The sequence below is a fragment of the Vitis vinifera genome, chromosome 8 (genome assembly GCF_030704535.1).
Source record: "Vitis vinifera cultivar Pinot Noir 40024 chromosome 8, ASM3070453v1".
Lineage (NCBI taxonomy): Eukaryota > Viridiplantae > Streptophyta > Magnoliopsida > Vitales > Vitaceae > Vitis > Vitis vinifera.
The window spans coordinates 21033734-21046833 of record NC_081812.1 but is presented as its reverse complement, the minus strand read 5'-3'; the positions used below and the strand labels follow the sequence as shown (position 1 = coordinate 21046833).

At 35.9% G+C, this 13100-nt stretch overlaps 2 protein-coding genes across 4 annotated transcripts; both read left to right on the top strand.

The window, feature by feature from the left end:
- Positions 1–750: 750 nt before the first annotated feature.
- Positions 751–4189, top strand: LOC100241733 (uncharacterized). Its single transcript, XM_010655621.3, has 3 exons — positions 751–921; positions 1031–1147; positions 2659–4189. Exons 2-3 carry the CDS (start codon positions 1066–1068, stop codon positions 3768–3770), a joined length of 1194 nt encoding a protein of 397 aa, XP_010653923.1. The 5' UTR covers positions 751–921; positions 1031–1065; the 3' UTR covers positions 3771–4189.
- Positions 4190–6172: 1983 nt separating this feature from the next.
- Positions 6173–12911, top strand: LOC100243602 (U4/U6 small nuclear ribonucleoprotein PRP4-like protein). Of its 3 annotated transcripts, none has more exons than XM_010655622.3 (8): positions 6173–6296; positions 6399–6521; positions 7766–7876; positions 9287–10193; positions 10832–11285; positions 11416–11613; positions 11723–11804; positions 12416–12911. In XM_010655622.3, the coding sequence occupies exons 4-8, from the start codon at positions 9289–9291 to the stop codon at positions 12508–12510; spliced, it is 1734 nt and encodes a 577-aa protein (XP_010653924.1). In that variant the 5' UTR covers positions 6173–6296; positions 6399–6521; positions 7766–7876; positions 9287–9288; the 3' UTR covers positions 12511–12911. The 3 variants fall into 3 exon arrangements, with proteins under 3 accessions (XP_010653924.1, XP_059595239.1, XP_010653925.1); XM_059739256.1 differs by having other exon boundaries at positions 7439–7876; XM_010655623.3 differs by lacking the exon at positions 6399–6521 and having other exon boundaries at positions 6185–6296.
- Positions 12912–13100: the final 189 nt, after the last annotated feature.

Below are 13100 nucleotides of genomic sequence, written 5' to 3'. Positions count from 1 at the left end.
ATTTTCATGTCATTCTAATTTTGTATATCGTCTTTATTATTTTCATTATATGCTTTGCTATCCTCCTATTTTTTGTCATCTTTTATTATTTTCCTTAATTGACCTAAATAGATGAAATCATTTTTGGCTTGAGGCTCAATGATTTATTTGTTAAATATTTTCTTATCGAAAATAAAAAAATTATAATTATTTAATTAAAAAGATTAGAGAAAGTTAATGTTTATCTTTTTATTTATCTGCTTATTGTTAATCTGAATTAAAATATGATATAGATTTTAAATTATAGGTAGAAAACTATTATTAATTGTAATTAAAGTAGAATATAGAATTTAAATTAAGCTAGAATTTGTTATTTGTTTAAATTAAAGTAGGAAATAGAGTTTGAATTAGAATAGAAGTCGGGATTTTTATCCAATGAAAATGCAATCCCTTATTTGTAAAGGAAGGGAAAGATTGCGTAAAATTTCATTCTTAAAGATATTCGTATACAATTAACCCAAATATATCATCAATTTTATCTTTCCCAAAATAAACGACGTACTTAAAAGAGAAAGATGGCAAAGAAATAGTAACGGATGCACCAGCAGCCTCCACGTGTGCAGCGACCGCGAGCGTGAAGTACACGGGGAGGGAAAGAGAGTGGGAAACTAACCGTGTCAATTACACGTGACTCAGTCGTAAATTCGTAATCAGAGAAGGAAACCAAATATAGTTTCCAAATTACATGAAAGACAGGGGCTATAAATACAATGCCAATGGGCGCATCAGAGTGATATCGAGACAACCTCTGAGGCCTTCCCATTCGCAATTCGCTCCAAACTCGTTTCAATACGCAACAACTTTTTTCGGATCAATCAAACCATTTTTGGAACTCTGATCAAATCTCTGTCAGGCCCCATCTCCTATTCTCTGCGATTCCTGGTATTTCTTTTTCTTCTTCTTTCAGTTTTGTTTATTTGTTATTTTAGCTTTGTTTCTGTGCGGAAAACGCAGTTTGTCTGACACCGATCTCTTCTTGTCCTGGAACCAGGCCTTTTTGGTGTTGGCTGGCTTTGGGTTCTGAGAATGGGTGGTCGGAGACGACAAGGTGATTACCATCATCAAGAATCTCAGAAGACGAGATCACTCAACAGGAAGCCTCCGCTGGGTGCGTGTTTTGTGTGGTTTCTGGTGGTTTTTTTCCTTTGATCGTTTTTCAATCTTTTGTATGAGTAATTCTTCGTTGGTTTTTTTGCGGTGATGGCGTCTTTTGATGGGATTTTGGTCTCAGCTAATGGGTTCTTTCCGATTTTGAAAACTCTTCTTTTTAATTGTTTAAGTCTTGAATTTTCGAATGCGTTTTCTTTAGTTTTGTTGCCTTAGATAGAAAAACGAAGAATCCTCTTAGTTGAGTAATGGTCTGTAAAATTCCTCATGTTCAGTTTCTCCTCAATGGGTTTTTGTTATATAGGTGGGTTTGTTCTCTGACTTTTTTGACGCTTGTTCTTGATTATTGTGTTTAAGGCGGTTGCTATGAAGTTTAGGGTTTTGTTTATTTAAAGTTGAAGTTTCTGCTTGATTGTGAGAGCGGTTTTTTTCACACTGTTTCAGATTGGGATTTTTTATATTAGGGTTTTAAGTCTGTTTATGATTGCATTTGTGATCAAATTGAATATATTTGTAGTCGATGGTTTCTGTTACGTTCTCATTGATCTCTACTGACTAGGGTTTCGCACCTTTTAATTTGTTCACTTTCTTTTCTAGAGCATTAAAAAGGTTGGATTCCTTCAATGATTTAGTTATTTTAAGTAAGATACAGTGACTTCTCTTATAGCTGTTCAGGGTTTGTGGTAGGTTTACTTTGTTCTCTTTAATGCTTTTGTTTGATGAGTGATAATTAGGGAATTGAAGGTAGTTCATATTTTATTGTTGTTCTAAATATTAGAGGTCCTAATTGTGTTAGTCATGGAAATTTGTAAACTTTTGCATGGCTGCTGGGAAACTCTGGAAAGTCGTTAGTTCTGTTATACTTTTTGGCTTTTCTGTTCAAATGATCTGTTGCAAGTTCCATAATTGGGAAATATTCAGGGTAAGGGAGACATTCGACTAACGGATGTTGAAAACACCCAAGAGACGTTGGATGCGGACTTTAAAAATGTGGAGAATTTTGAAAACATTCATGTAACGGATGTCGAAAACACCCAAAAAAAATATGGTGGATGTGACTCTGGAAAAGTGGAGAATTTTGGAAACATTCGAGTAAATAAAGGGAAGATTCGAGTAACAAATATCTCACCAAAAAATGGCGAGAAGTGGACTTTGGAAATGGGTTAATGACATACTTAATGCAGTGGAAAAATGATGAGTGTTGGAGAAATTCAAATTTCTGACTTGTGGAGTTGCTTCATAGTTGTTTTGCTTACCTGTTCCACTCTCTTCCTCTTTATGCTTTCTATGGGTTCCTCTGACAAGTTTGAGCATTTTCAGTTCTACATTAAGCAACTCCCTTTTAGAATTTATTTCCCATTCCTGTTTCTAATTGCATATATTCTGCTCCCCTTTCTAGCAATTATACTTTATTTTCCCCCTTTGGAAAATATTATGCTTCTGGTCCAAATATGATAAGTGGGTTTTGTTCTAGTAATTAATCTGACACTTTACCTCTGCTTTGTTTCACAGGCAATTGGCAGCCCACTGTACCTTCATGGGAGAAGAAATTCTGCAGTTCCGTTGGATCATTTTCTTGGCAAAGGCTCTTGGAAAACAAGAGATTCATATACCTCTATGATAATGTGCTGCAGTGGAATGACTCTGCAGGTGAAGAGGCATTCCACAATGCAAAAAACCGATTTTGGGCACAGATTAATGGTCTCCCCTGTGACATATCATTGCCTGATCCGGATATTTATATTGATGAAATTGATTGGAACTGTAGCATTGATCCTGAGATGATATTGGACTTGGAGCGGGAACCTGTGGATCCTGATGATTGTGTTAAAAGTGAAAAGGTTTCAAGTCTTGGTAATTCTCTCCTCCTACTAAATCAATCATTTTCATGCACTGGATGGGGGGATGCTGAAGAGGATATTGGGAAAGCAGCTGATATTCCTTCAGGTCCTGGATTATGGCATCATAATCAAAATGTGGATAATCCTTGGGAACTTAGTTGTACTCAGAATAAGGGAGCTGTAAAAGCAACAGGCTGGGGAGATTCTGAGGAGCCTGTGGAAGCAACAGGATGGGGAGATTGTGGGGAGCCTGTGGAAGCAACGGGATGGGGAAATACTAATGAGCCTGTGAAAGCAACAGGATGGGGAAATTCTAATGAGCCTGTGAAAGCAACAGGATGGGGAGACTGGGACCACCAGCCTGTGGAAGCAACAGGATGGGGGGACTATTATGGGGCCATGGAAGTACCTATATGGAAAGATGGATGGAATAATTCATCAGGTTGGAACCAGTATGAGAATAAGTATAACGATTTGGAGAATCTGAAAGATAGAAGAGCTGGTGGAGTTTGGGGAACAGGGAACGGGAATAGCAGGGGGGAGGAGGTAGGTTATATGTCAAGGTATCGATCCTCAAGGTTTCATGATAATGAGTATCAGGCAGATCGTGGATGGAGGAGTGGAGGGAGGAAGAGAGCAAATTTTTTGTTTGATGAAGGGTCATTTTTGGATAAGAAGGCTGCTTCGCAGCCAAGGAACACCATACATCATTGCGGTCCAGTGAGTCACCATGGATCAGGCAAAGCAGGAAATTCTTGGAGCTGGAAGAAGCCTGTTTCATAGAAGACTTGTGACTTCGAACTAAATAAAGAAGTGCTCTATATTTCATTTAATTTTTTTGTTTTTTGCTTATGTGTCAGAGAGTGCACAGTACATAACACCGACTCAGCCAACATAGTGAGTCATGTCCAACGCGGGCAACACAGTGATGATTGTTCATTTGGTGTTGCATTTTTGTAGCTGCTTCAGAAGATATTCTGTAAAGTGATTTGGAACTTTGTGTTCCCCAATTGGGATTTGGGAATAGGGCGCCTTGTTAGTACATGGTGTCTTTGGTGGTCATCCTTGGTACTTGTATATGTTTATAAAGGAATGTCAATGATGAGTCAGCAATCTTCTTGTTGGCTTTGAGTGAGAGTCTTCTTGTATTCTGATAAACCAGAGATTGCCCAATAATGCATTAATATGTTAATTCTTTTCTATTTTAGTGCCTATACAATTTAATTTTTGTCTCAGAATAGTAGTGGTCTGAACTCTCTTGTATGTCACTCAGGGAACAGACTGAAAGACGTCTGGAATCTGGGTGGGTGCCTTGTCCTTCAACCCAGCTTTGCCTTATGAAAGGAGGAAAAGGGAAAAGGCTTATTATGGTTGCCAATTAGAGCCATCCCACCAGTTGATGGGAGTGAATGCTGATATGTATGACCTACCTGAAAAGTGAAATCCCTGGGGCTAATAGTTGTCATAATCTGCGCACTTAGTTTCTTTGTGATGCTCTTGGAACAAAGTCTCTCTATTATTCAACCTTTATGACCCATTTCCATTGTGTAAAACTTTTACAGCAAAACCGGGGCATTGTTTCTTAGTTGAGTTTCATTTGGAGAAGGAGACAAAAGCTCCTAATGCCAAAAAAGAAAAAAGAAAAAACAGAAACTAATGATGAGCAGGTGCTGGGATCTGATATTCCCCATGATTGGACCTCTTGCAAGCGAGGAAGCAGAGCAGTGCAGTGCTATGTAATGCAATTGAGAGGGTGTTTGACTCCCAAAACAAAACAAACCAAGCAGAGGGCAGGGCATTGGTGGACTGCATGGGTGGGAAGTCAGGGACTGCGTCCCACAATTAGACAAGCCCCTGCCGAAGATCATAGCCCCAAACCCCATTAATACTCGATGGACATCCGGACACAATAACCCCACCACAACCACGCATGTTCGTAACTTCCTATTACATCTCCTACTTCACCACCATCACAACCAAGACCATGATGCCACTCCCAAAATTGCCCCAAACATTTGGTGCCCTTTATGTTTTCCAACTATTGCTTCTACAACTCTTCTACATTGCATTTCGCTTTACATTCACAAGGAGGAGCCAATCATATTTTTAGGATCATTAAAACCCTGCTAAATTTTCCAAATTGGGGTCAGGATTATTCAATTTGAAAATCAAGGATGTGTGACAACTTTCAAAAATAGTTTTTAAGAAAAGTTGTTAATAATAGATTTCAATTATTTTCACCAAAAAAAAAACCAAACTTAAAAATGAAAACACTGTTTTTTTATTTATTCTCTATAAAGATATTATGTATCTATATATAATGTAGAATTTGTTAAATATTTTTCATATTTTCAATTATTTCTCAACATATTTTATTAAAAACGCTTAGAAACATGTCAAATCTATTTTTTTTTTAAAAACATATTTTAAGAATATATTCTCATTACTTCATTTAAAAAAGATTATAAGCTTTTAAAAATTCCAAGAAAAAAAAAATCATTTTCAATAAAAGTTTTGAAATATGCCCTCAATCTCATATAAGGCAGCATTCTATTAATGGATCTTGTTTGTATTTGTGTCAAAACTTAAACATTCTATTACATAGCTTAACCCAAATCCGGCACTAATAATAATCGTATCAAAAAATAAACCTATATATTATATAATTATTAAACAAGTGATGCATTGTGTAACATATCTAACCTATTTAATAATTCAATTCTCATGTTAGTAATTAGTATGAATTAATTTGGTATAAAATTATATGATTTATGTTTTAACCAAATATATTTATGACTAAATTAAGTTATTTAAAAACAAATTAAAAGCAAATTAAATATGCATTATATGGTTTAAAATTATAATTAGATTAATCAACAAGATTATAAAATAGGTCCATTCGGGTTTGTGTTATGTAGGTTTACTTAAAAAATAACTTATTTATTAAATAAAATTACGTGAGTTGATACGAATTTGTGTCATGTGAATTCACTAAAAAATTGCCTATTTATTCGACAAGTTACACAAGTTGATGTGAATTTGATACAAATGCATTATACTCAACCTAAACTTATAAAAAGGATATTAGGTTGGAGTAGTGTGGGTGAATTGTTTGTGAGATGTGATCTTATGCACAGATGGGCCCTATGCAAAGGTCCTTTTGAAGCCCGAGAGCCATGGGCCTCCTTTAGTAAGCCCATTATGCCCATGAAGTCTGATGGAGCCCAAATTCAGAAGTGGAAATCGCGGAGGAGAAGAGCAGGGAAAGCAGAAGCTGCTACTACCCATCTTGGTGAACGGCGATCGCCGGTAACTGCTGCGCAACTGTGCCCCTCTTCTTCTTTCATTTTCGCATTAACTCTATATTATTATTAGTATTTTTATTTATTTTTATTTTTTCATTTTGACAAGTCTGTGAGATTAGGGTTTTACGGATTAGATGTGAGCGTGTGAAGGGGGTCAGGTTATACCGTGTTTGGTTGCTGAGAAACCAGAAGCAAACGTTAGCGGATAAAAGTTTCGAGCTCTTTTTAGGTGAGTTTTGTGTAGTTGTTGTTTGGTTTCGGTGTTAATTATTCGCTTTTGCAAGAAAACAAAAATGCATTGGTTTAACCTCATAAAAGCAAGAGAATCACTCCCAAAACACAAACCAAACAGTGCCAAGAAGTGTCAATTTCATATTTATTTTGCTTATTTTTTACTATAGTTTCTCGCCAACCAATCAGAGACTTAACGGGGAAAAACTAGCCAGCAATTTCATTTGGTAACCTGTTGCCCCCTTTCTTTTTCTTTTTTTTCTGCATACCCCCCGTTTGATGAGTTGTCTTGAAAGAAACCATACTCGATATCATTTGCACTTTGTGTGAGCCTTTTCCACTCCGGCTCTTTGGGTTCATAAAAATTTGAATTTGATTTGAAACGGGTCTGACTAATTTTAATTCTGTTTTGCCACTCTGTTCTGGGAAAATTAATCCCAGGAAACTCCCCAGGAATTTCTTTCTTCAAGCTTATATTTATCTTCATTTATAAGTTACCATCGAGCTTGGGAGAAGCATATGTTGGTCCTTTCAGTTAGGTTCAGGACAACTATATGTATTTTCGCCTGAAATTTATTATTATTATTTTTCTAGAGAGAATTTTCCCTGTCAAGTAACTATGGTGTTGATTGCTTATCTTACTTGGTTGCTGATTTAGCTGGTGTTTCGTTTGTGATATCTAATTCACTGTTTATTTATAACTTTTGTTGCCATTATTTGGTTGATTGGGCTTCTGAGAAAACAGAGGGAAAGGAAAGGGTAGGAAATAAAATTTTTGAGTCTTATGCTTTTTGCTGTTTGTAGTTTTAAAAAATGAAAACACAACTCATGAACAAGCCAGGTGGTTGTTTGGATGAGCTGAGTGTCTTTTGGTTTTAAAAGTTGCAAGTGACATCAGACATGCTGTATTTGCAGAGAACTGGATTGCAAAATAGTGGAAATTGTGACGATGGGGAATAAGTGCAATCTGATGAAAATTTTAGGATTGGGAATTTAGCTTTCTGCATTTCTAAGCAAGCAAAGGAACATTTTCTTTTTGCTCATCCACTGGTTTCCTCTACAATTGAATATCGGACATATTCTTTTTTTTTTTTCACCTCCTTTTTTGCTTCTCACTGCTGTGAGAAGAAACAAAAGTGCTATGGGAGGACAGAAAAATTTTGCCTTTTTTCTTCATTTTTTATTTCTTGTATCAGTTTGGTAGTTTAATTATTATTCTTATTTTAGTTCTTTGTATCTCAGCATTTCAGTGCGAGTGGGTGTGCCCGTAATTTTGAGTGGCTTGAATTAAGATCTGAAGCAGCAGCCTTCTTTAAGGAGGAATCTTCTGCAGGAGTTATAGGGCTGATACAGGTTGGATTTTTTTTTTCTTTTTTTCTTTTTGGCTTAGTGTTCAATTATACCTTGTGTCTTTATTATTGTTTGGATATAGTTTGTTTTCTTAGTCCTTTTTTTTTTCTTTTTTCTTTTTTCTTTTTTTATCATTATCCAAAGGCTGGATTATTTGGTTTTGGTTTTTCCAACCATAACTAGAATTTTTGCAGAAATTTTTGCTATATTTGGTTCTAGGAAAACACTAAGGAATGAAAAAAAAATGTTAAAAGAAAAATGATTTTCTCATGTTCGGTTTCACAATAGAAAATATAAAAGAAAATCAAATATAATTAAAATTAATTAGAAACTTATGCATTTTCAAATTATTTAAAATTTATATAGAAGTAAAATAAGTTAAATGAGGTTGAAGTAGTATATAAAAATAATTTATTTAAATCTATTTTTTATTTTACTTTACTCTTTCTTTCTTTCTTCTTTTCATCTCTATTTTCTTTCTCTTGTATTTTCCTTGAAATTTCCGGGAACCAAATATAGCCTTAAGCTTTAGGTTTGGTACATATTGAGATGGTGTTTAGGTTTGTTAATATCTCTTTAATTTCTTTTTTCTTCTTTCCTTTTTTTTTTTTTTTTTTATGTTGAATTTTGCATTTATATTTTCTTAGTGACACTTTCTTTAGAACCCAAAAACTCCTATTTAAGCCATTACCTTTTCTTAGCTATTATTGGATTGGTTTGAGAAACAGAATTTGAATTTTCTTCGCAAGGTAAGTTTCATTGTGGTGTTATTGTCTCTTTTTATGTGAAAACCACAAAATCACAACTACTTCCTACGGAATATTTTGTTGGGTTTAAGTGGATTTGAAAAAAGCTTGCTTTAATGCTTTAATTGTTTGATGGTTATTGGGGAAAGGATATTGGCATTGTCCTTATAAAAGAATAATAAAATTTCTTCAAAATGACATGATTACCTTCTATGATGTTATTGCACACAAATATATTGGTCATATGATAAACCCGTAAATGTTTCTTATTTAGATACTAGTATGGTTGATAAGAGTGGTTCACTCCCCCTCAAAAAAAATTTCTAGACCTTCCCATTTGTTCAAAAAATTACCTTATGATTTGCATACTTAAAAGCATATATACATCGTGTATACCTTCATGCTTTTTCTTTCATTGACAATACAATCTTTACTTACCTATCCAAAAAAAAAAAATCCAGTTTTATTTCATGATATGAGATCTGGTATGGTGCTGAGGTTTCAGATAGTAAATTTTGAGATAATTTTTATGTTTATCATAATTTGGCTGTATTCCTTTTTCAAGTTTGTGAACTGCTGGTGCACCATTATACTTGTCTTGGTGGCAATTTATTTTCTAGAATTATTTATGATAAGCTTTTATTAATTTTGAGTTTTCCTTTGTTAGGCATGGATGTAGACGAGGAAAACCCTGTTTCAGTTTCACTTGCAGAACCTTCTGCGGCAGTCACTGATGATCAAACTCCAGTTTCAACCATTGATCCTACCCCACTACCAGCAATGCAACCTATTATACCTTCATTAGTCCCCCCTCCAATTGTGCCTCCTATTGCTCCCATACCCTCAGTTTCTGCCCCAATCCTCCGGCCATTGGCTCCTCTCCCTGTGCGTCCACCTGTCCTTAGGCCACCCCTTCCACAAAATGGTGAGATGAGAGCCAGTGATTCAGATTCTGATCGTGATGACTCAGGCCGTGCCCAGGCAGCTTCAGGTTCAGCTGTAGAATATGAGATTTCAGAAGAGAGCAGACAGTTTAGAGAGCGGCAAGAAAAAGCAAAGCAGGAATTCTTGATGAAGCGTCGTGCTTCTGCTCTAGCAGTGCCTACTAATGACATGGCTGTACGGACTCGCCTTCGCCGGCTTGGTGAACCCATAACCCTTTTTGGAGAAAGAGAGATGGAAAGACGAGATCGGCTGAGGATGATTATGGCAAAACTGGATGCCGAGGGGCAATTGGAGAAGCTGATGAAAGCTCATGAGGAGGAGGAGGCTGCAGCTCCTGTTGCAATGGAAGAAGTTGAAGAGGAAACTCTTCAGTACCCATTCTATACTGAAGGTTCAAAATCTCTTTTAGAGGCTCGAGTTGAGATTGCTAAGTATTCGATTAAGAGAGCAGCTTCACGTCTTTACCGTGCAAGGAGGAAAAGGGATGATCCAGATGAAGATTTGGATGCAGAGATGGATTGGGTTTTGAAAGAGGCTGGGAGTTTGGTCTTAGATTGCAGTGAAATTGGAGATGATCGACCACTTTCTGGATGTTCTTTCTCACATGATGGAAAACTGCTTGCCGCCTGGTATTCTCTCTCTTTCTCTCTCTCTCATGTTGTGCCCTTTATGTGTGAGTGCTTAACTTAAATCTTTAGGAGCAGAACACGTGAAAAATCATTTTCTGAGTAATGAGTTATTTTGTCAGGCAAACACAATTACATCTAACCTTTGGTGGTGTGGCCCGAGTATTAAGATGCTCTTATGCTGTGAAGGCATAATTTATATCCACAATTTTTCATACCTTTTGCTAATTCTCTTCCTCTTGTTCTTTCCCTCTCGCTCTTTTTAAAAGCATCTCTTTACTTTTTCCACCACTATCATTGGTTATGCAAGAAGCCTTTATTCTTTGCAGGTTGCAGTCATGGGTAGACCTTTTGCCCCTTCTATGATCTAAATGGAAAATTTAGTGAATTGGAAGTCTGTACTTGTTGTTGGTTAAACAATTTTTGAGGTATATTAATAATTACAACATTGTGTTTTTAAGAAATCATCAAAAGATTAGATAATTGGATCTTAGCATTTCCCCAGAAAAATGCTAGCAACATGGTCATTAGGTCTTTCTATGTTGTCTGTGATTAATGGAACTCAAGGCTCAATAAGATTACTCAAATGCCAAATGAGGTGAGGATTACCTGATTTCTTCTTTTGGTTTGCTTTTCCCTAGTGCTCTAAGCGGAGTTGCTAAGATATGGAGCATGCCTCAAGTAAATAAGGTCTCTGCCCTAAAGGGACATACAGAACGTGCAACTGATGTTGCATTTTCTCCTGCACTCAACCATTTAGCAACTGCCTCTGCTGACCGAACTGCAAGGTTGTGGAATTCTGAAGGGTCTCTTCTGAAGACATTTGAGGGCCATCTGGACCGTCTTGCCCGCATCGCCTTTCATCCATCAGGGAAATACCTGGGCACAGCTAGCTTTGACAAGACTTGGAGATTATGGGATGTAGAGACTGGTGAGGAGTTGCTTCTTCAAGAAGGTCATAGTAGGAGTGTATATGGGATATCTTTCCACCGGGATGGATCTTTAGCAGCATCATGCGGACTGGATGCACTTGGTCGTGTATGGGACCTTCGGTCTGGGAGAAGCATTCTTGCATTGGAAGGCCATGTTAAGCCTGTGAGGACTCGATTTATCTGGCTGCCTTTTCCTTTGTTATTCATGATTTTCAAAAGATAGAACAAAATATATATATATATATATATATATTTTAAAACCAAATTAAATTTACTTGTGGTTTCTTTTTTAGGTTCTGGGGATATGTTTTTCCCCTAATGGTTATCATTTAGCCACTGGTGCTGAAGACAATACTTGTCGAATTTGGGATTTAAGAAAGAAGAAATCCTTGTATGTAATTCCAGCTCACTCAAACCTTGTTTCACAAGTTAAATTTGAGCCTCAAGAAGGATACTTTTTGGTAACTGCTTCGTATGATATGACAGCAAAGGTATTATTCTTTTCTAAATGCCATGGTTGTTTCTTTTAAAATATTGTTCTTTATTGTTGACTTCTTAGTTCCTTGCTAGCTTGTTTCATCTTGGATTTCTGTGAATCAGGTATGGTCAGCCCGAGATTTTAAGCCTGTTAAAACATTATCTGGACATGAAGCAAAAGTTACATCTTTGGATATAACGGAAGGTCAGTTTTTTAAGTTCTAGAGAAGCAAAGCTTAGACCTACAATTGAAATTAAGCAATTCAATTTGAGATCATTTTTTTAGAGTATGAACATTAGTGTTTGGGGGGCTATTAAAGAATAAACACCATGGCTAGAAACATGTAAAAACATAAAGACAGATAAATAAAAAAATGAAAATATTTTAGTGTCGGAACCCCAATAGGTATGTCCCTTTTACTGTATTTTTTATAGAAACTCTGTTGATGGTTTCAAGTGGTAACATGACTTATTGAGATTAACTTAGTGAACTCATAGCACAGTCCTGTAGACAAGCTTTGCCTTGGTTGGAACCTTATTTGGGATTTTTGTCTTGTAACCCTATGTTTCCATAGAAGCTATATTTAATTGAATGATTTTGCTAGAACACCATCTATTCTTTCTATAATTATATATACATGTCTCATATAGGAATTAAATGGGGTAATATAATAATATGCTATTATCAGTTAATTATTTCTTTAGATCAAAACCTCTTAAATAATGCAGTATCCATCATTTTCCTTTTTGCTGTTCTTTTTGTGGGTTGAAGTTTCTGCATTAAGTGGATAATTTTACTGTTGTTATTTGTGGCAGATGGACATTGTATTGCAACTGTGTCACATGATCGAACAATTAAGTTGTGGTCATCTGCAGAAATTGAAAAGGAGAAGGCTATGGATATAGACTAACTTAATTCCCAATACCATTCTCAAGAAACTTCAAATATGTGGGGGCCTTTCACTCGGCTGTGAACATTCATATATGCAATTTTAATTGAGATATCCACCAAGGAGACATGAAGCATACGTGGTTTCCCCAAGACAGAATTTTCGACTTTGGAATTACATGTCTACTGTGAGAGCAATTTTTGCCACAGGTGATAGGGACCTCCCGTACCTTCTGTGTCAAGTCTCTCATAAGCATGCATTTTTGTTCTGTTTGGTTCACCTGTACCTGGTTTCTTGTAATTGATTTGAAAGGGAGTAAACAGATCCTAAATTTAGCAGTGGTAATTTGTGAAATGACCTTTCAAGCAACACAAAATTTGTGCAACTTTTAAGAGATGCTAATCTGAGGTTGATTTTGGCTACAGGTATTATTTTGATAAGTGCTTATGGGGATTTTAGTTCTTGCCTGTTATTTGCATGTTTTTTACTTTTTTTTTAATGGTTTCTATTATTTACATAGATTCTCTTCTTGATGAAAACGTCAGAATTCATGTTATCCAAAAAAAAAAAAAAAAAAATGAGTGAATTTTTCATAGCAAAAAAATGACAAG